We start from the raw sequence: 21,893 nt of genomic DNA, 5'->3' as shown, positions 1-21,893 counted from the left end.
TATAATCGACATCCCTAACCCACAATACTACAAATCTTATGCGCCCTTTGGTTAAAAAACGAGGTGCAGGCTACTACGACGATGACGAGCGGGGATGGCAGTTGCTCCGAGGTGCAAACGACGACGGCGACGAGTGCTCGTCTGCTCGAAGGCAGAAGTGGCGGTGGGTGTTTGGGGGCTGCAAACACTCAGGCTCAGCGGCCGGTGCACTCGATGAGGAAAGGAGGGAAAGAAAGAGGTTGAGGAGGAGGAGGAGAGAATGAGGATGGCATGTTGGACCTACTTTTTTTAGCCACGTAATCACCTAGTCGGTACAAAGTGGACCGAATCAACTTGCTACGTCAGCCAAAACTATCAGCTATACCATCGGAACTCGGAAGATCTAATTTAAGCCGGTTTTGTGACTAAAGGTTTAAAATTTCTGGTATTGCGATTAAGGATGCCGATTAAACTTTGACGTATTCTGGCTGGGACGTGTTGCTGGACATATGGCCCATCTGTTCTAGCCCAACAAAACGTAGTGTAAACTATCGTTCTCGTCTTTTTACGATGTTACAAGCCATTTTTCTGGCGATCCCATCCCTCCAAAGACGAAGATGAACTAGGAGTACTTCATCCAGACGGCCAGACCTCGCAAGAACCTCTGATTTCTGTAAGCTGTCAACGGTGAGATGCTACTGATGATAACCAATTGGCAGACGCCTCACACGCAGTGACGCAAAAGACCCAGCTCGCAAGCACATGCAAAGAACAAAAGAAAGCAAGGGCGGCACACACACGACCTCATTTGCAGGCTGCATTGGATCTGGCACATTGCCACCTGGGATTTTTACCTAGCGGGGCTGACTCGCCCCGATACCTGGAACGCACCAAAGCAGCAGCAACTTTCTCTCCTTCCCTTCTCATAATAACTGAAATCTTCAGATAGGCGAGCGAAAAGACTGAAAAAAAACAGCGAGTTCGTTTCTCCAGGATGGCGATGTGCATGGCAAATGGTCCCCCGAGCTTAGCTAGACAAGGAGTCACGATCCTGACAGTCCACATGCAGATGCAAACAACACTGACTCATCAAGTGCGCTATTCCCATCTCCATCTTCCCCCATTCAGAGCTGGGGCTAATAAGGCTACTACAAGACGACGCAAACTCCCCATCCCTGGATGGATCGCGAACGATGGTTACGCGTTGAGATGATTAACATGGCACTGTAGCGTTAATGGATAAGATGACATTTCAAGAACCCAAGAATTGTATGGGGAAAAAATAACTGCCCATTGTTAATTCTTGATATTTCTCTTTTTTTTTTGTACATATATACATACACACCTGTAAAACATCTTTACAGAGGTCTTGGTCAAGTTGATTAGTACTACTGCCAAAAAAGCCATAGACAAGGCCGGATCTGGGACTTCATGTTAACCATGTATATAGAAAAAAAAATAAGATCATTTGTAGGAATCAAGAACACTCATGTATATTCATTAACCCCAAGAAATAGGGGCAAAAAAAATTCAGACAGAAAGAAACTAGCTACTAAATTTAAGTAAAAACTGAGAGGAGAGGTCTACGAGGACCAGCTCCTCAGGAGAGACGGCCTCCCGAACATCTGGTCGAGCGCCACCACGACGGCCATGGCGAGCGACACGCCGACGCCGGGCTGCACAACAAGCCGGAACACGTCAGTGCCGACCGCCTCCTTGGGCCGGACCTCCGCCACCGCCCGCCTCTCGCCGTCGTACACCACGCAGCACCGCCGCGCGTACGATCCCTCCACCTCGTACGCCGCCGACGCGCCGGCCGCGGCCGCGCCCGCGCACGGCGTCACGCGCGCCAGCGACTTGCCGCCGCCGCGGCCCGTCCGCCTGACCGCGTACACGGGCGGCCGCCGGCCGTCCGCCTCGCCGGCGAACACGAGCCACTGCTCCCCCTGCAGGCTGAGCTGCCTCTTCCTGCGGACGGTGAAGGCCGGGGCGCCGGCGGCGTCCATGAGGACGACCTCGTCGCCGCTCTCCGTGTCGTAGCTGTCGACGCGGTACGCCAGGTTCCCCTTGGCGTCGAACACCGTGAACCCCTTGCAGTTGAACAGCAGCGACTTCCGCCACACCGTCAGCGCCGCCGCCTCCTCCTCCTCCTCCCCCCGCCGCTCGCCGCCGGCCGGCCCTGCCGCCGCCGCCACGGGCACCACGTTAGGATGTACCTTCGCCATGCGCGCGCGCGCCCACAAATCAACCAAATCAATCAGGTGATTGCAGTCAGGCTAGCTAGCTAGGCGAAGCTAAGCTGATGAGCTCAGGAGGCTAGCTAGGTGTTTGTGTTTGGGATTTGACAAGTGAAGTAGCTGGAGGTAGGAGAGATATATATACACACACACCTTCTGAATTGTGATAAGCAAAAAGAGAGGGGCTGTACACTTGTACACCTAGGAAGAAAAGAGGCGAGAAATTGAATTAATTAAAACCAAGGAAGCAAATGCATGTTGCTCTGACATGTGTGGGGGCAGGGGGTGACATGGGATGCTACTTAACGACCCTCCCCTGCCTGGCTGGCTTCTAATCAATTCCATCACGTACATATACTACGCTTCAGCTCAAAGAAACCCATATAGCAACGTTACATGCACGCTAATTATGGGCTCGTTCGGATTATACCTAGATAGAAAAAAAGTAAAATATACTGCCGGTCCTTAAAGTTGAACGCGGGTGTTATTTAGGTCCATAATCTTGTAAATTGCTACCTCCTCCTCCGCTCCGCCGACGGCCGCCCAAGCAACTTCCGCCTCTGCCGCCGCCGTCAGCGCCAGAGCGTCGTCCTCGTCGTCGTCCTCCACTCCTCCATCGCCATTCTCAATGCCGTCGTGCTGGTGAGCTGGTGAGGGGCGGCGCGGCAGCAGGATTCCGACGTTGCCGTGACGCCGCCGTTCGCCGCACGCCCCCATGCGCTCGCCCACCGCTGCTCTACCCGCCGCCGCCCTCAGCCATGGTGCGCGATGAGGAGGGGGTGGCCAGTGGCGAGCGCGCGCGGAGAAGGAGGATTTGGGGATTTTTGTGTTGTTCATGGCGCTACTGTTGCGGAGGGGCTTATTTGCAAAATTGGTGCTTGTGTGGCATGCCACGTCTGCGGTCAGAGCCGGTCAAGTGAGGTTTGGACCTCAACGAGTCACTTAAACAAGATGGTATGTCTAGATGTGCAATTTACAAGATTATGGATGTAAGTGACACCCACGCTCAACTTTAAGGACCGGCCATGTATTTTACTTAAAAAATATATGATATAAAATGTATATGAATAGAAAAGGAATTTAAGCGTAAAGTAGAAGAATGAAAAACAAAGAAATACCAAAGTTGAGGTATTTGGATCACATGAAGTTGATCGACTAGTATTTGCATGCAGGAAGCAAAAACTAAAAAAGAGCTTGAGTTGATGGATTTTTCCTATACTTCTGCTGTGAAATCAGCACCGGAGGAAATTTTCCTTTGAATTTTCTACAAATAATTTTCATGATCCGGACGATAGGAAAGGAAAAAAAATCATATGAACAACATTAATATTCCTCCAAAAATCATGTGAAGATCCTCTAATCCAAATATATGTTCGGAAGCAGGGGTTAAAAACCTCTCCTATATGCAAGAAAAAAGAGGAATGGTTTATTAGTATATGATTAATTAAATGTTAGCTAAAAGACTTTAAAATATATTAATATGTCTGTAGAGCAACTTTTATGTTTTTTTTTGCACCGTTTAGTAGTCTGGGAAGCGTATACCCGAAAAAAGAGGAAGTAGAAGATAAGAATATGTAGATTCAAACTCACGCTAAAGTAAATTTTATAAAACTCTGATATTGTGACTCGAGTTACACAAAATCACAGTTGTTTTAGCATGTGGCATAGGTATTATGATTTTAGAGTTTCACAAAACTATACTGCTTACCAATTATAATGTGATCCACTGCATACGAAAGTTCTAAAATCAAATCTCAAATTTACAAAATCTTTGATCTCCAAGCATACATGCTTTAGCTATCCAAGTAATAAATCATTTCTTATTTTTTGGTAAGGTAGTAAGCCAAATTGGTCAATGGCATGGTTTTGCAAAGCTATGTTACCGTCAATGATGTGCCATATGTTAAAGTCGTTGTGATTTTGTGTAACTTAGATAATATAATATCGGTGGTTTTATATATGGAGCATTACCACTCTGCATATCAAGCAGGATAGCTCTATGTCATACGTAATGCAGTATACCGTTCAATCCACCGATCATGTATATATCCACAGATTACAAACCAAAACGTTTTGTGCGTGCTACACATGTGTGATCGACGAGACCGAACATATACCTGTTTATTTAGCGTTTTTTTGTTGGGTTTATCTCCTTGGGCGATAAGGCGGGCTACGCATCAAACGTAGACGCATTACCGGTCCGGGATTAAGACCCTAATAATTCTCGCTATTTATGTTATCCATGCATACGTAACGCACCGCCGTAGAAATATGAACGGGTGGGGCCCGGATCTGTGACACGCGGCGAGACGCGAGGCTTTGGGTGGGTAGATTTTGAGTAGAAGCAGAGCCTTGAAGGGTAAGGTCGGCGAAAGATTATTAAGATTATTGCAGATTGAAGGAGTTCTATTGGTGCAGAGCTAAGCAGCACGATGATTAGTGGGGTGAACTGATCACATATGGAACGCGTGTGAATGTGTGATTGATGATGGATAAATTAGGTCATGTTAATTATCTTTGGTGATTAATTAACTGGTGGACTAGACACAAATCGATTGGTTGAGGATGAGCCAGCCTCTGCTATAGCTAGCTAGCTAGCTATACAATTCTTTTGTTTGCATTCGAGACGACGTTGATCATTTCAGTTGTTTGATTGTAGACCGGGTTTTGGGAGTTGACTGTGCACGTCGTATTTGTTCTTGATTTTTCTTTCATGTGGAGGGGGGCAAAAAAGTCAGAGTTTGAGACTGACTAGTACGGTGTAGTAAATCAGAGCCATCTGTATGTCCTTCATTGGCTGCCTTGGTCTCCTCAAACTAAACTAATATAGAGATTTAGAGCAATCATACAATAACTACTAGTATAGCCCTCCAATTTATCTGTAGCCAATCTAATAGCCAATTCATACAATAACTATTTACTATATTATTAGTATATGGTCTCACCTGTCATACACATACTATGTCTTGGAGTCCGTGCTGCAGCTGACTACAGATTTGTAGCCCGCTGCTCTTCTCTCTCATCTTTTATCTTATTAAAATATATTTATAGCCAGCTAATAGTCTACTATTGTACATGCTATTAGGATCACTATTAATTGTACGTTCGTAATTTAGCCAATCATTAGAAATTCCTGGCATTTGAGTATTAGCGATAATAGCTGCAGATATAGTGCCATAAATAAATAAACTAACAAGCTGGTGTGAGCTTACGTGAGCACGGCCATGTTCAGCACAAAAAATGGAGTTGAGCGCAACTAAGAAGATTATATATGTTAATATTTCGACTCAACATATTTAAGAAGGTTAACGTGTGATATGAATCTTTAGGGCTCTGATTGTTTCTCTACGGCTGAAGAGATGTGGAAAATTAGACTAAACAACCCGCAAAAAATATATACGGGCAAAACAAATCCATCTTTTTAGCAGTTTAAAAACAAAATTTTAAAAATAAACAACGACAAAAAATTCATCACATTTACTTTAAATTAAGTGTTAAAATTTTAATTTAAAGTTAAGTTGAATAAGACAACAAGTACTCCCTCCGTCCCAAAAAAAAAAGACAAACGCTGGTTTCCGTGTCCAATGTTTGACCGTCCGTCTTATTTAGAAAAAAATATGAAAAAAATTAAAAAGACAAGTCACGCATAAAATATTAATCATGTTTTATCATCTAACAATAATAAAAATACGAATTATAAAAAAAAATTTCATATAAGACGGACAGTCAAAGTTGGACACGGAAACCCAGGGTTTGTCTTTTTTTGGACGGAGGGAGTATACGAGAGCGGGTTTATACTTGCAATTCACCCCAGGCACCAAGACACCTAGGGTTTTTAATTAGCCAATACAAACCTTGCCAAGAAAATAGAAAGGTAAAGTTTTGGTCATTAATTTTGGTAAGTGTGGGTATTTTAGTTTGTGGCCATAATTTGAGAAACTACGTATACTGATTGACTTCATCAAATTGTTCGCAACATTACTTTGCCATTTTCTTGTGTGATTTGTCCTAGCTGTAACCAATCAAGTGTGCACCCACGCTTGTGTGCAGTCGATTTTGATACACGTTAGCTAAGCTTGTATTACTAATACGAAGTTTATTCTTCTTTTCTATGCTACCTAATTTCTGTAGATAATACAAACAGTGTACATCTCCGGGTTTTATCACTAGGCCACACAGTCAGTTAATCTGGTCTGAAGATTTTTTTTTGAACGACTTGTACGAGACGGTGCGAAGTTCTATTGATAGAGTAGGAAAATATTACAAGATTACAATTCTGGAGGGTCGTAACCAGGAAAAAAAAATATACCACCACCCACACACCGACAGTGCCAACACACAAGCCCGGGAGAAGGCTAGCACCGGACCGGCTGCCGCTAAGCGTGACCGACCGCTGCTAGACCAACAATCCACCACCACTCAACCTCTGCCGCCATGTGGGATCACTGCACCGGCGCCCCCCCGCCGGCCAGCCTTCGAGCGACAAAGACCACCCACATCCACTGGCAGCTCCTCCCTCGCGCCGAGGTCGCCTCCTCCACCGCCGGCCGTGCCTCTCGCGCCAAGCCGGCCTCCATCTCCGCCGCTCGCGCCCCTCACGCCGAGCCGGCCTCTGCTGCCATCGGTTGTGCCTCTCTACGCCAAGCCGGCCTCCAACCCCTCCTCCAAACACTGCCGCGCCGGCCGGATGCGGCCGTCTGCCACGCCCCCGGCTAGCCACCCGAGATTGCCATGCCTCCCCCTACCGTGGTGACGGTCGCCACCACCGCAGCCACTGCTGCCCTTCCATTCCGCCGCCATCTCACCATCCTCTCGCCCTTTCTCGCCGTCGTCGAGCTCCGATGGCACACGGCGCAGACTGCCCATCGTGGTAGCCCGCGCCGCCGTCGCCGCGAACTCGTCACCACCATCGCCGCGACCACCAGACTCCTCCGGCGCTGGATCCGCCGCCGTCGCGGCCAGGTTCACCTCACCGACGCCATCCCCTTGCCACCTCCGCCGCCACCACAATAGCCGTTGTTGCCCTTCCATCCCCGCCGCCATCTCGTCATCCTCCCACACCTTGTCGCCGTCGTCGAGCTCCGACGACACACGGCGCAGACGGCCCGCCGTGGTAGCCCGCGCCGCTGTCGCCGCGAACTCGTCGCCACCACCGTCGCGACCGCCAGACCTCCAGGCGCTGGATCCGCCGCCGGCGCGGCCAGGTTCACCTCACCGACGCCATCCCCTCGCCGCCCTTGCCGCCGTCACTATCCTCGCCGCCGGCCGCCGTCCTGCCAGATCCAGGCGCGGATCTGGCAGTTTCCTCCGCTGCCGCCAACGCCTTGACGCCGCTGCCACCACCACCAGACACCGCCGCCACACCGCTCAGCCCCGCCGCCGGCTGCTCCACCGCCAGATCCTACCGGGCGGCACGGATCTGGCCGGTTCCGCCGCCCCCGAGCAGGTCCCCCTCCCATGCCTGAGCGCGAGGATAAAGCCCCGTCGCCGCCGTCCTTGTGGCCGCGTGGCTTTGCCGGCGGCTGCTCGGGCGGCGGCGAGGCAGAGGAGGAGGGAAGGGGAGACGAGCGCCGGTGAGGTCGTCGCCTCCCAGTCGCCCGTGGGGGAGGGGCGGCACGAGAGGTCGGAAAGCCTGACTTACAGTAGTTGTACTTAATACTCCTTGGTCTGAAGATTTAATAGTAGTTCCGTTTGAATATGGTCTAAGGGGTATTTACATTCTTCAAATTAAACTACCCACTTAATTCCTCCTATGTTAATAATACTATCAATGAGATTTAATTATACATATACAAGTACATTCTACAGAAGTAGTACATCGGTTTAGGTGGGGCATCAGAGTCTGCAGCAGTATATGTACATACATGCTGATGAGGCGTCCATCAAACCGGTGAGCAATCAGGCCCTCTGTCCCTCGGCCGTTGGTAGCTCGGTGAGATGCTCGATTAGGATTGGGAACAGTACTGGGGGAGACCGGTGCTTATGGCACAATGATTTTGTCCATAATTCCCGGCCTAATCAATCAACTTCTAAAGGACCGTATAATAGTGTAGTGTAATCGATAAGGGGGGTACGTGTATTGAAGAATCTAAGCAAAATATCATGGATTTGAAGTAAGGTTGCTACATTTTCTTTTGACAAGAAAAATAAGCTGGAAATCCAAACAACAACTAGCATACAGTAGCAAAAATCTATATCTGTTAGGGTGCTAATTACGTTATTCCATTTGCAATAATTAGTGGACTCCAGCATTGCATTGCTCAAGAAAGGTACGCACTGCTTAACCTCGGCAAAGCTTGTACTATATGTATTTTGAAACATTTTTTTTTGTTTGGATACAATATTCATGCCGTTATTTTAACCCAAATAAATTAATTAGCTAGGCACGCACACTTACCCACTGATAAATTAATGATTAGTCTTGTTTTTTCATGGAGAAAGACGATGGCTAAAGGACAGACACAATCAACAAACGGGGTAAGAAATTAAGCCCTTGCTCGCCGTTATCGATACCAGCGGACCCTTCGCTCGAGAAGTTCTATGAGTGGCAGCACTCCCTTTTTTTCATCTTTGGATTTTAGAATGGTGTTTGTAGTTTTCAAACTGACACTTTTTAGGTTGCATGACTCAGTGCACACATCACCCCACTTGCTTCTGCTCTCAACTGCTAGTAATGCGTGCAAACATCTTTCGATCACCTGCAGACCTGCTCATCATAATCTAGAAAAAGGAAAAGAAAATACTTTATCGTGAAAGTACTAAGATCAAAGATAGTCCTTTCTTGCAAAAAAAAAAAAAGAAAAGGAGAAGAAAGATAGTCCTACCTTTATTTCCACCGTAGCATCTGTAGGAAAATCTAAACATCTAATTAGTAGCAGGTTTTATTCATAAAACAGGGGGAAAAGAAATACTTTATCAATTATCATCAAACCTACTAGACGAAAGATATATCTTTATTTCGACAGTGGCCTCTATATAGTAAAATATATAACTAATTAGCAGGGTCTTTTGCTCAGATTCTCATGTTGATGAGTTGATCATATTTTACCAAGCATAGATATATAATACTAGCACACATTGAAACAGAAAATGTGACCATTGTGAAGTACGCAAATGGCAGGCCGCAGGCGTCTCCAGCAGGTAAACTAGCCCAAACAGCTGGGAACTCTGCAGTGCTGGGGGAGACATCTATGGTACGTCCCGGCCAGCACGGCAGGGGTCCTATGCTTGCATGGTTAAGACAAATGATGCATGGTCCAAAACACGGTCGTACCGCGAGAAATGCGAGATCGATCACATTCACACTCCGATAGGGGCGAGGGCGATCGCCTGCAAGTGCAAACATGGTGGGAGGGCGGCAGGGGACAGGCGGGTTAATGCGGGCAACCAAATTGCAGGACCCCAACTAAGCAAAAAATCCCATCATTGTGTCTTCTTGTCGTCTCTCTTAATCCCTCTCCTTAATTCGATGTCCCAGTGGCGTTCGAGCGAGCCCAGCCGCGATTAAATCAAAACGAGTGTGGGTCGGATCGATCGATCGATCAGCAGTGCGGTACGCTTTCGTTTCGCTTTCGGATTACCCCCGTCGAACCAGGCAGCCTGTCCCCCAACCCCCACAAAGCCATGGCCACAGCCTCCGTCCCCCGACACCGTCGCTCTCCGTCACTCACACGCCCAACCCATCGCTCGATCGCATGCATGCACCGCGCCGCACACCGCGAACCGGACGACGGGACGGCGACTCGCGGTGGATGGGGGTACGCGCGCGCAACTGTGCAGTGTGTGCGCGGGTGCCGGGTGGTGGTAGGGGAGCTGTACGCCTGTACAGCGTAGCGTACAGGGGATTCCCGTGATGCGAGGGCACTTGGCCGGGCCGGGGGGCGGTTGATTGCATTGGCCACGGGCGGCGTGGCGCGGTGCGCGTCCACGAACGAGTTCGGTGCGCAGAGGCCCCAGGGCGTGCGGCGGCCGGTCGAACGATCAACCGAACCGATGGGCTCGAGGAGAGGAGACGGGAACGGACAGCGGTGGGGCGTTGCAAAAGCGCATGGCTGCTGCCTGTGGCGTGTGGGATCCCCATATGCCGCGCGGGACACGCCATGTGGGGAGATAAATTTTGTACTGGAGTTGGTGATCCGAGAAAGCGTTTGTGTTCATTAAGAAAAAGAAAAAGGGGGGGGGGGGGGGGGCGAAAAAAGAAGAGAGTTTTGTGTTAGTGCCGCGCCGGATAGACGGATGGGATCATGGGATCTCCTGTACTGTGCGTGTCCTCTAGTTTGTGGTAGCGATCGAGCTGCTGATGACGGCAGATGGCCCAGTAGTGCTTGCAAAGTTGCAATATAATTTTGTTGGCTCGACCTGCTTTGCTTCCCTGATCAGATCTTCGGCGTGTTTGGCATGCACATATTTGGACAGTTATCATGCAAGAAAATGATAGTGTATTGTACTACTCCATATCGGGTCAGCACGAAGCCAAAATAGGGTCGAGCTAGCGTCAGGGTGGGCAGCAGGGGCCTCTGGTATTGGAGTTAGCATGCGACGCATTGTGGGATCGGCATGTGCTTTGTAGTCTTGCGTACATAAATGTTTTTGGATGCATGCATATGGTATACACTCCATATTTTGCTATTATTATGTTATTTTCAAAATGTTACTATAACTTAATTAATTCAGCGGGCAATGTCTAATCCGCTGATGTAACGCTGAGGGCTTGTTCACTTTGATGAAAAAAAAACCTTACCAAAGGCATGTTCACTTTGGTGCCATTTTCAACCTTACCAAATTTTGGTAAAGTTGTCAAAAAAAAAAGTGGCTACATTTAGTTTGCCGCCAAATTTTGATAACTATATAAGAAATCATGCCAAAGTTTTGGTATAGTTGCCATTGCCAAAATTTAGTAAGGTTTTTTTGGCAGCAAAGTGAGCAGGCCCCAAATTTTACCAAAATTTTGGTATAGTTGCCAAAATTTTGACAAACTTGCCAAAAATTTGGCAGGATTTCTTATATAGTTACTAAAATTTGGTAGCAAACTAAATATAGCCACTTTTTTGACAACATTATCAAAATTTGGTAAGGTTGAAAATGGCAATCAAAGTGAACATGCACTGAGCTTGGCCAAACTTGCTTCCTAATTACTATAGCTAAACAGCAATGAATAATGTTACGCCGAGCAAGGCTGTGATGTTGGTCAGTAAACATTATATATGCTTGTATGACATGATAATCGATAGCTTAACAGCTCCGAGCCATTCACAAACACACGTTAGCCCGGTATGCGATCGATTTTGCTAAGCTAGTCCCATAGGCGATAGCTGATGGATGAGCCGATAGTGGTGGGCTTGCAAGTGGTCCGGAAAAACTTCACCGGGCCCTAAAAATATTCGAGCATATGGGTTTCATGATTTTCTGACTTTATTTGGGCCATCTTGGCCCATCTATGTTAATGGGCCGGGATTTTAGTTCGAAATATTGATCACACATGGATGTGGGATTGAGGCTTACCCGAATTTACTTTGTTTCATAATGCGGCTTCGTCAGATTCCGAGCAAACCAAGAGCATATACGGTCCTTGTGAATTATGTAAAACACGAACAAATCGTGTCTCTTCCGGAAACATTAGATTTCAAAATTTTTTGACCATGTCTGTTTCCTGGTGATACTCTGTGCAAGACGGACTCCAATAATATCTGACTGGTTTGTTTTGTTCTGAACTTGATAATCGAATTAAAAAACTTGTTCCCTTTGAAATTGAGTAACTGGCAGTATGCTATCTGATCGATAAGACAACAAAATAAACTCCTCCTCCACGTTCCGTGGAGGAGTAACAAGCAGCTACTACAATCACACAGCTTAAGCTATAGGAACGTACACATATCAAATCATCAGAAGCCTACGGTGCCACCACCGGACCATCTGCTGTTGGCCGTCGACGCTGCCGAGGTCCGGTACGCCGCGGACGGCCGCTGGTTTGCGTTGCTCACGTACTGGCGCACCGGATCGGCGTTCCCGGCAGGCGCGGTGGTGGCAGGCGCGGGCGCCGCCGCGGCCACCACGTACTGCTGCACCACCAGCACCGACACCGACATCGAGAAGTCCGACGACACGAGCATGTCGCCGATGGGCCCCAGCTCCGGGCACTCCATCCAGTCCTCCAGCGACGCCGTCATCGGCGAGCCGGCCTCCCCGGGGCGCCTCCCGACGATGTACAGCTCGTGGAGGCTGTCGTCCATGTTCCGGATGGCCGACACCGTCTCCTCGCTGTTGGCCACCACCTTGTCGGAGTACGAGATGGCGTCGTTGCCGATGTTGCGCGTCCTGAAGTCGCCGAGGTACTCCTCGTCCATCTGCAGCTCGGTCTTGCCTTCCGTGTCTATGCCGATCGAGCGCGGGTCGGCGTCGGAGGCGACCGACCGGTAGTTGGTGTTGGAGTAGGACCTTACCCGGTAATCCGGCGGGACGAACCGTACGACGGTGAGGGCGACGCCCGGGTGCTCGACCATCCTCCACGCGTACGCGAGCGCCTCGCGGTCGTCGGGGCCGCCGAAGAAGAAGAGCGCCACGCGGTGCAGCGCCGCCATGCGCGCCGCGGCGGCGCTGAGGCCGCGGTCGACGAGGATGGCGACGGAGCACGGCGAGGTGGAGAGGAGGCTCTCGTTGAACCCGCGGATGGACGGGTTGATCGGCTCCATGGCGCCGTCCACCGTCTGCTGCTTGTGGAACGGGACCACGATCAGCGAGACGTGCTTGTCCTCGGCGAGCACGGACACGTCGTCGTGCATGGTCTGGTACGGCGACACCGCCGCGAGCGTCTGGATGGAAATGCCTCCTGCGTCACACAAGCACCCCGTGTCAGCTCAAGCAACCGCGCGGCGTGCGTTGCGATGCTCACCGGTGTGCCTCTCGTAGTTCTCGAAGGCGTTGAAGATGTGCTCCGTGACGGGGGGCAGGGTGGAGGATGAGCTGCTCCGGTTCTGCTTCGAGGCCGACGCGGCGGCGGCGGCGAGCATGTTGGAGGCGCGGCCGGTGAGCTCGACGAGGTGGAGCGCGTAGATGAAGATCGGGGAGCGCTTGGTGGGGTTGGAGAGCTCCAGCAGCGAGAGCACCGACGGCACGTTGCGGGTGGTGTGCACGCAGATCAGCATGCGGAGCTCGCTGTCGTGCCTGATGCGCTGCAGGTTCCGCCGCTTGTACCCGACCAGCCGCCGCGACGGCCGGTACACCCCCGTCACCACCGGCGTCACCAGCGTCGTCATCGCCACCGACACCAGCACCATCACCGCGAACGACTCGTCGTCCAACACCTACAACGAACGCCATTGGCGGCCATTACGGAGCTTAGAAGAGGAGGAGATCAACGTGTGTCAAATACTAGTATGTGTTTTGTACCTCCTTGTCACGTCCGATGTTGAGCACGATCATCTCGACGAGACCCCTGGTGTTCATGAGGAAGCCGAGCGCGATGCCCTCGCGGAACGGCATGGTGTAGAGCGCGGCGATGATGATGGTGCCCATGATCTTGGCAAAGCTGGCCATGGTGAACACGAGGACGAGCAGGCCGACGGTGATGGGGTCGCGTATCTTGGAGATGTTGGTGCGGAGGCCACTGATGGCGAAGAAGAGCGGGAGGAGGAGACCCGTGACGAAGTCCTCGAGCTTCTCGATGAGCGCCACGCCGAGCTGCCCGCCCGGGATGACAAGCCCGTAGACGAAGGCGCCGAAGACCGAGTGGATGCCAATGGCGTCGGTGCACACGCCGGCGAGCATGACGCCGGTGAGGATGAGGGAGACCTGCATGTCGCTGACGACCTCGCCCTCGGGGATGCGGCGGATGAGCCACCACATCCCGGGGCGCACGACGTAGAAGCAGAAGAGCACGAAGAGCACGCCGGCGAGGAGCACCCACAGCGACGACAGCGCGGTGCTGTTCACCTCCGAGATGGCGATGGCGAGCGCGAGCAGGATCCACGCGCACATGTCGTTGACGATGGCGGCCGACATGGCGATCCGCCCGAGCTCCGTGTTGAGCAGCTTGATCTCGGCGAGGATGCGGGCGAGCACCGGGAACGCCGTGACGGAGAGCGCGACGCCGAGGAAGAGCAGGAAGGAGGTCTGGTGCACGTTCCGGGACACCTGGTGCCGGAAGATGAAGGACGTGGCGATGCCGATGCAGAAGGGCAGCGCCATGCCGGCCACGGCGACGAACAGCGCCTTCTTCCCCGACCGCCGGATCACGTCCAGGTCCATCTCCAGCCCGACCAGGAACAGGAAGTAGAGCAGCCCGAGGTGCGCCACCGTCTCCAGCGTCAGCAGGCTGCGCTGCGGGAACACCATGGTCGCCCAGACTTCCACCTGCCCCATCACCGACGGCCCGAGCACCACCCCGGCCTACGCTGACAACGCCGGTGAATTCATCGCCATCGCATGCACGCCGTGAATCTGATGGACGAGAGGGATTGATGGGCACGTTAATCTTTTACTTACGAGGATTTCAGCGATGACGCGGGGTTGGCGGAAGGGCTTGAGGAGGACGACGAGGAGGCGGGTGGTGACGACGATGACGGCGACCTGGAGGATGAAGAGAGGGAGGGAGAACTCGAGCGGGTTGACGCCCTGCCAGATGCCGTTGGTGGTGATCATCATCGGGGAGTAGCAGACCACCGAGCTGGTGGTCTTGGGGCGCGCCGCATCGGTGATCTGCGACGTCACGTTCGTCGGCAGGTCGTCGGCGATCAGGGCCGGTACCGTCGAGGCCATCTTGGCGCATGGCACGTCCGCACGCACGCACGGGGGCCCCTCACCGGCTCCCCTGCTTTGTGTTTTGCCGGTGTTGGTTTCAGGGGAGATGGTGGTTGTGGCGACGAGGTCGAGAGATGGCCCGAATGGAGGGAGGAACAGGTCAGAGGGGGGGTCGATTTCGACGTCGTGCTGCTTTCTTGGCCGGTCGCCCGGGGACTTTGGAGTTGTGGAGGGTCTCCGATTTTTCATGTCCGCGTTGCGTGGTGCTCGTTGAGGCCGGAAATTGCATTTGAAGCCCAAATCTCGTGTTATATTTTGGCCCATGCAGCCCACGCGTTCTGTACAAGGCCCATACCATGCATGCATGGATTGAAGACGTGCCACATGGCCCAAAAACAACCCTTTGGGCCGTGGTCTTAGGGACACGGAAAATGCTGCGAATATGTTCACTTTAGGTCCTATGTAGGCCGGGTTTAAATTGCTGGATTTTTCACATTTTGGTCCTTTTGAAAAACTTATTTCGCAAGTAGACCCCTAGAAAAACTTATCCCAAAAATGGTCCTTTTGGGGGCGCCAGAGTGGCTGGCGCCGTCGTTCAACAGGACGGCGCCAGCCTCTTTGGCGCCGTCCCCCTGCCGACGTGGCGGGGCGATGCTGAGGTGGCTAGGGGGAGTGCGCCAGAGTGGCTGGCGCCCCCCCCGAAATTTTTTATTTTTGTTTTATTTGTTTGATATTTTTTTCACGCTTAGGGACACACAAGAACCATAGAAAAATTGAACTCAAATGGACGTAATATGTGACATGTAGAATTTTTCCTCTCCTCTCCTCTCTCCGAACTAGTGCAGAGGAGAGAGATGTGCAACTTTTTTATTTTTATTTTATTTTTTTGATATTTTCTTCACACTTAGGAACTCACAGGAACCAACTATGTAAAAAATAAACTCAAATGAACGAAATATGTGGCACGTGGAATTTTCCAAAGCTCCACCGAAAAACTTCTCTCCTCGAAAACACAATCTTGCAAGCGGAATTTGTCGGTTTTAATATCGCCGAACCCGGCAAAGCGGGGGAGAATCGGATGTAACTTTTTCTGTAGATGTCCGTGCATATATTATTTGCCTGATTCCGAGTCCGTATGAGAAAGTTACGCCTATTTTAATAGATGACATATTTTGTCCGTTTCGGTAGAGTTTTGGAAAATTCTGCATGTCACATATTTTGTCCGTTTGAGTTTATTTTTTATACGGTTGGTTCCTATGTTCTCCTAAGTGTGAAAAAAATATCAAAAAAATGAAATAAAAATAAAAAAATTGCATCTCTATGTATTGTTTAACTTATATATGTCATTTCATGTGGTTATATTTTGAATTAGATTAAGTAATTTCATATAGTGGTAGAGTGCATTATGTTTAACATGCTGATCAAAGGGTTTTACTAAAGGAGTTATGGTCTAATTTTAGTGAAGGTGCAAAGTAGACTAAGTGGTATGCTAGATATTTTCAGACTTAGCTAAGTGGTAGTTCGAGTTTAAATTTTTTTTGTGGTTGTATCGTGATCCTGAGTGTGAAAAAACATCAAAAAAATAAAATAAAAATGACACCGTTGCAACTCCATACAGAGAAACAGGAATGGAGGCGGCGGCGCCAGCCATGCTGGCGCCGTCCTCCCTGGGGCGGCGCCAGCATGGCTGGCGCCCTCCTCCTGCCACGTCGGTTCGCGTGTGCCACGGTGGCAGGAGGACGGCGCCAGAGAGGCTGGCGCCGTCCCGTTGGATGACGGCGCCAGCCACTCTGGCGCCCCAAAAAGGACCATTTCTAGGATAAGTTTTTTCAGGGGTCTATTTGCGAAATAAGTTTTTCAAAAGGACAAAAATGTGAAAAATCCAGTTTAAATTGTGTCCTTTGACCGCGATACTAGATAAAATGTGTCTCTCAACTTACAAAATCGGTATACATGAGGTCCCAGGATAGTGTAGTTTTTGATTTTGCAGCCAACCCAGTTGAGTCAGCGTGGGACCACGTGCGCCCCACATGTCAGCAGCCTCTTCTTCCTCCTCTTCCCTCCTTCCCCTCTTTTCCCAACTCTATCCATAAATCCAGGATGAGAGGCGTGGATAGAGACGATGGCCGAAGAGGAAAGGGGCGGCGATGGCAGTGAGTGGGAAGCTCGAGCTAGAGTTGGAGTAGTGGTTCCGGTGAAGGGCGGCAGCAACAAGTGAGGAGCTTGAGCTAGAGCGATGGTTCCGTTGGAGGGTGGCAGCTGGCCCTTCCCCTTCCCCTTCTCCTTGCTGTGCTGATTGCTTCCATTCACTGCCATCTGATTACATCCACGAGGGGAACAAAAAGCTATTCACTTCCTCTACTCTCACGTCTCGCGCTCCATGGCCTACAGAGCTCATCCGTCTCCTTATTGACCTCCTCTTCGTGTTGACCAGCAAGCCGAGGAGGCGGCAACACCAGATGGGATGATGACGAAGCTGGAGATGGGACCCGAAGAAGAAGCAATAGGTTGGGTGAGAGATGGTCGAATGAGAAATGGGGTAGAGAGGGGATAGGGGGAAGAAGAGTTGGCCACTGACATATGGAGCCCATGCTGACTCAGCTGTGTTGGTTGTTGTCAACTCACCATGCCAATTAAAAGTTTTAAATCAACTAGGATCTCAAATACATTGGGTTAATGATGTAATTTAAATCCGACATCAAAATATGATAGACACTTAAGGTGAAGTTATTCCAAAGGCAAAATTTGCTATAGGACACTTAAAAGATGTGTAATTGGCCGTGAGACACTGCAAATAAGTGAATTAGCTATAGGACACTGCAAAAACCTGTTAATTAGCTACTGGACACCAAACACCTTATTTTATTATATCCAGTGTGGATTGAGTGAGAAACAACAAGAAAAGTACTATTTTGCCCCTATCTCAATTAATCGACGGACGCTACCCCATGGCGAGCGAGCGCTCCAGTTGGCACGCACCACCATCTCCGGCATCGCCGCCCTCCGCGATATGACGTGTGAGCGCTGCAACAGCTCCAATGGCCATGGCGATCTCTCCTCGCTCTTCGCCGGCTCCAACGACAACGGCCCAGTGCCTCCGATGGTGGCTTCATCGGCACTCGGCACCATCCGTCATGCCCGGCCACAAGAGGGTTAGGTCCGGTATGGATGGGTTCATTAACCACCACCCGGAGCAGCTAGAGCACGACCACTTGCTGCTGTTGCCTTTTCTTGCATCTATTTATTTGGAGTGGTACATATTGCAATCTGAATGCAAGCTAGTACATATTGAGTACCAAGGCAACGGTGGAAAAATCAAAGCTCTACTACACCGACACACCGCGTTGCCGCTGTAGTTCTCGAGCACGAGGTTGCCGGAGTCATGGAGCCGAGCTCGCCTGGGCGTCCTAGTGCCACCGGTGGTGAGGGTTCTAGACCACCTTTCCACCGTAGTCGGTGAGGATGCGCTGCGGCACGCGCACGCTGGGATCCACCCACGTTGCAGACTTGCAGCTCAGAATCCAACGACGACCGGCGGAGTGCACGCGAATCAAACCGAGAAGGAGAAGACGGTGGAATATAGAATATGGCGGCGAGCAGACAAGAGTGACGGCCGTGCAGCAGATTAGAGAGGGGATTGAGCCGAACGGAGCGAGCCGCGTGCGGTCTCGCCTCACACGCTGGAGCCAAGCCGGGGGAGCCGAAGGGTAATCTGGTCTTTTTTCGTTGTTTCTCTCTCCGTTTTGTTTGGAAATAATAAAATAACGGCTTCAGTGTTTTTCAGCAAATTACATGTTTTTTAAGTGTCTTGTAGTCAATTCATGATTTTACGATGTCATATAGCTAATTACACATTTTTTGAGTGTCCTATAGAAAATTTTGTCTATTTCAAATGCCACACCAATAGCTCGTGCGAAGGTAGCCTAGTGGTTGCAGCGATCTAAGTAGTACCTTAAGGTCTTGAGTACATAGGAGCAAATTTCAGATTGGATTGTTTGCGGGGCTAAGTTCCTAATTTAATTGGTCGCATATTTCCGATTGGATGTAGAGGCCGAATAAAAAATATACAATAAATAAATAAATAAATAAATAAAAAGCTCGCGCGAAGCAACCAGCCAAACCACACACATGACACACCTCCGCTACACATGCACCCCTGGCCCGTGGGACAGGTGCCTGCGATCTCTCACCCAACGCCGGTCCGTCGCCTCGGCAGCGCTCCCGCCTCCGCACGCGCAGGCGCGCAGCGCACCAGCGCTCCCGCCTCCGAGTCCTCGTCGCCCCTCGGCCCGTCGAACGGTGCGGTTGCCCAGTTGCCCACGCGAAACGCCGGAGTGGCCCCGGGGGCGCAGGCGCGCAGCCACACGCCATCGGAGCGAGCAGTGGAAGGGAAGCGCGTGTGGTGCGACCGTGCGTCGCATCGCACCGGCCGTTCGTTTCTCCCGTGGCGTGTGGCGTGTGGCGCGCGCGTGCGTGGAACGGAGGGCGGGTTGGTTGGGTGCGTCGGTTCGTGTGTTGCCCCAACTCTGTCCCGGGCTCCCGGCGTGCCTGACTAATCAATGCGTACTTGCGTAATTCCGGGGAGCGTTTAGCGTTATGATGTGTTGCTGCGCAGTCGTCCTAGCGTGTGACTAACCAAGATTATGACGCACGATGTCGCGTCTGTGCCTTGCTTAATTTTCTCTTTGAATGACAATGACAAAGTCCCGTATACTTTGATCTACTAATTAAGCCGGAGATAAATGCACCGACCGTATATGAGTTACTCTCTCTATCTACTTTTGACAGTTATATTTTCAAATTTAAAAAATTTATTTTTGATAGGCATATTTCAATCCAACAACCTATCCTCTTAATGACTTTCTCGGATTTAATACGTGACTCTCCATTTCTCTACACAAGATTGGCTACCTGGGCATCGAGAAATGTAAATATTTATGAATCGCTTGTTTACGAGGAATGACTAATACTCCCTCCATCTACTTTTGATAGTCATACTTCCAAATCTGAAAATTTTATTTTTGATAGGCATATTTCAATCCAACAACTTATTATCTTAATGACTTTCTTGGATTTAATGCATGGCTCTTCATTCTTCCACACAAGATTGGTTGCATGAGCATCGAGAAATGTAAATATTAATGAATCGCTTGTTTACGAGGAATGACTAGTAGCATATTTAAATGGATGATAAGTAGAATCACTTATCCTTGGTCTGTGTGTCAAGATGAAATATGACTATCAAAAGTATATGGAGGGAGTAATATGTTTAAATGGATGATAAGTAGAATTACTTATCATTGGTGTGTGTGCCAAGATAAAATATAACTATCAAAATTAAATGGAGGGAGACTCAGTGGCGAACCCAGAAGAAAAGTTACCAGGGGTCCAATACATACTAATTATCTAATTATTGACTAACATATTAATTAATATAGTGTAATTTATATAGGATTTGAATAATCTATCCGGTGTACTGTGACACCGGGTAGTATAACCTAGGCACGCCCCTGGAGGGAGTACTACGAATAAAACTCGGGCTGAGTGGGATCTCTTAGCTCCGTTGGGACGTCATATATCCTTATGCGTGTTCACGATTGATTAGGAAATTTCAATGTCAATGCAAGTAGCTTGACATTATGTGGAAAGGGACTGGTTAGAGCAAGTACAATAGGATGACTCAGCAGACTCTAAAATATGCCACGTCATTTAATCTCTAGGTGAAAGGAAGAGAAACAAGCAAAGAGAATAAAGCCGGCGACTAATCTACGGCCTGGCGCCAGCACAAGTTTTTATGCGCGAGTAGCACAGGTGACAATAAAATAATGTTTTACGTGGGGCCAAAATCGACTGAGCAGGGAAACTGTGATTAAAAAAATAGGAAAACTGTCATTGGAAGCTGTGTAGAGATGGAGTGCAGCTCACTACTGTACGAGCTAGTTTTGAATATTAACTGCAACATGCTGACATGGTATTTTTGCCGCCGGTAGCGAGCACTACTATTGACCTTGCTCCTAGAGCACCCGCAATGGTAAAGTAAGATGCTATCTATAAAACATGTACACCTCAACAATAGACTAGATTAATAGTAAACCACTTCAATGGTATGTCTACATGGGTATCTATAGCTCTCTAATCCATTGCCTCGTTTTTCTCTATAGACTATCTCCATGTTAGTAGATAGCTTTGCTCTCTCTCTTCATTTAATCTCTTCCAAGTAGGAAAATATGCTGACATGGATCTCTTGTAGAGAGCTTATAGATAACCATTGTGGGTGCCCTTATGATACAATGTAGTAGATGGCAGATGTAGGGATGATTATTCAGTTAGTTGGCTGGTTTTCGAGAAAATGAAGTATATGTATCGGTTGTACGTTGTCTCCAACCACATTATAAACAACTTTAAAAACGGGTTGATTAGGCTTGCTATTTTACATGACATAATCGACTAAATATATTATTGTCCTTGTCATATATAAATTATATATGCACTTGGATATCGCAGTATGTTAGTTAAAGAAAAAAATAACTGTTGTAGAGATACACGAGTTGTAAAAAACCACCCTACGTTGTTATTAACATCGTTCTCAGCTTGCTTATGTTCATTTGTTTTTTCCCCTGGAAAGATCTGTGTTCTTGGCTTCTACTATTTTTCTATTGACATAGCAAACTAATAAGTTGTGCAGAAACATAATTGTGCTACAAATGTAGCCTTTTTTTCGAGTAGATTGGTTGGATTATACTACTATATGTTCTAGAGAAAAAAAATCCATTGGAACAGCTTTTCTTCACGGAGTTAGACACGTTTTTTTTCAGTTACTCATTGGAATGGCCCTTTTTTTTCTGTGAATCTTGTAGTCTGTACGGCTGTACCACGCCAATAATTATAATATGTTGAATTATGCAAAGGTTCTTTCTAGAGTTCGGTGAAATAGTTGACTAA

The 21,893-nt window shown here is 49.2% G+C and overlaps 2 protein-coding genes across 2 annotated transcripts; both read right to left on the bottom strand.

The window, feature by feature from the left end:
• Positions 1 to 1,246: 1,246 nt before the first annotated feature.
• On the bottom strand, positions 1,247 to 2,466 carry LOC9270853 (protein LURP-one-related 8). Its single transcript, XM_015778371.3, has one exon. It carries the CDS (start codon positions 2,202 to 2,204, stop codon positions 1,563 to 1,565), a length of 642 nt encoding a protein of 213 aa, XP_015633857.1. The 5' UTR covers positions 2,205 to 2,466; the 3' UTR covers positions 1,247 to 1,562.
• A 9,444-nt stretch (positions 2,467 to 11,910) lies between these two features.
• On the bottom strand, positions 11,911 to 15,154 carry LOC4327491 (cation/H(+) antiporter 15). Its single transcript, XM_015785125.3, has 4 exons — positions 14,697 to 15,154; positions 13,602 to 14,600; positions 13,105 to 13,516; positions 11,911 to 13,041 (listed from the first exon to the last, which is right to left on the bottom strand). The coding sequence occupies exons 1-4, from the start codon at positions 14,967 to 14,969 to the stop codon at positions 12,098 to 12,100; spliced, it is 2,628 nt and encodes an 875-aa protein (XP_015640611.2). The 5' UTR covers positions 14,970 to 15,154; the 3' UTR covers positions 11,911 to 12,097.
• Between the last annotated feature and the right edge of the window lie 6,739 nt (positions 15,155 to 21,893).

This window comes from Oryza sativa, chromosome 1 (assembly GCF_034140825.1).
Source record: "Oryza sativa Japonica Group chromosome 1, ASM3414082v1".
Lineage (NCBI taxonomy): Eukaryota > Viridiplantae > Streptophyta > Magnoliopsida > Poales > Poaceae > Oryza > Oryza sativa.
The sequence above is the reverse complement of the archived record's forward strand: the minus strand, read 5'-3'. Positions and strand labels throughout refer to the sequence as shown.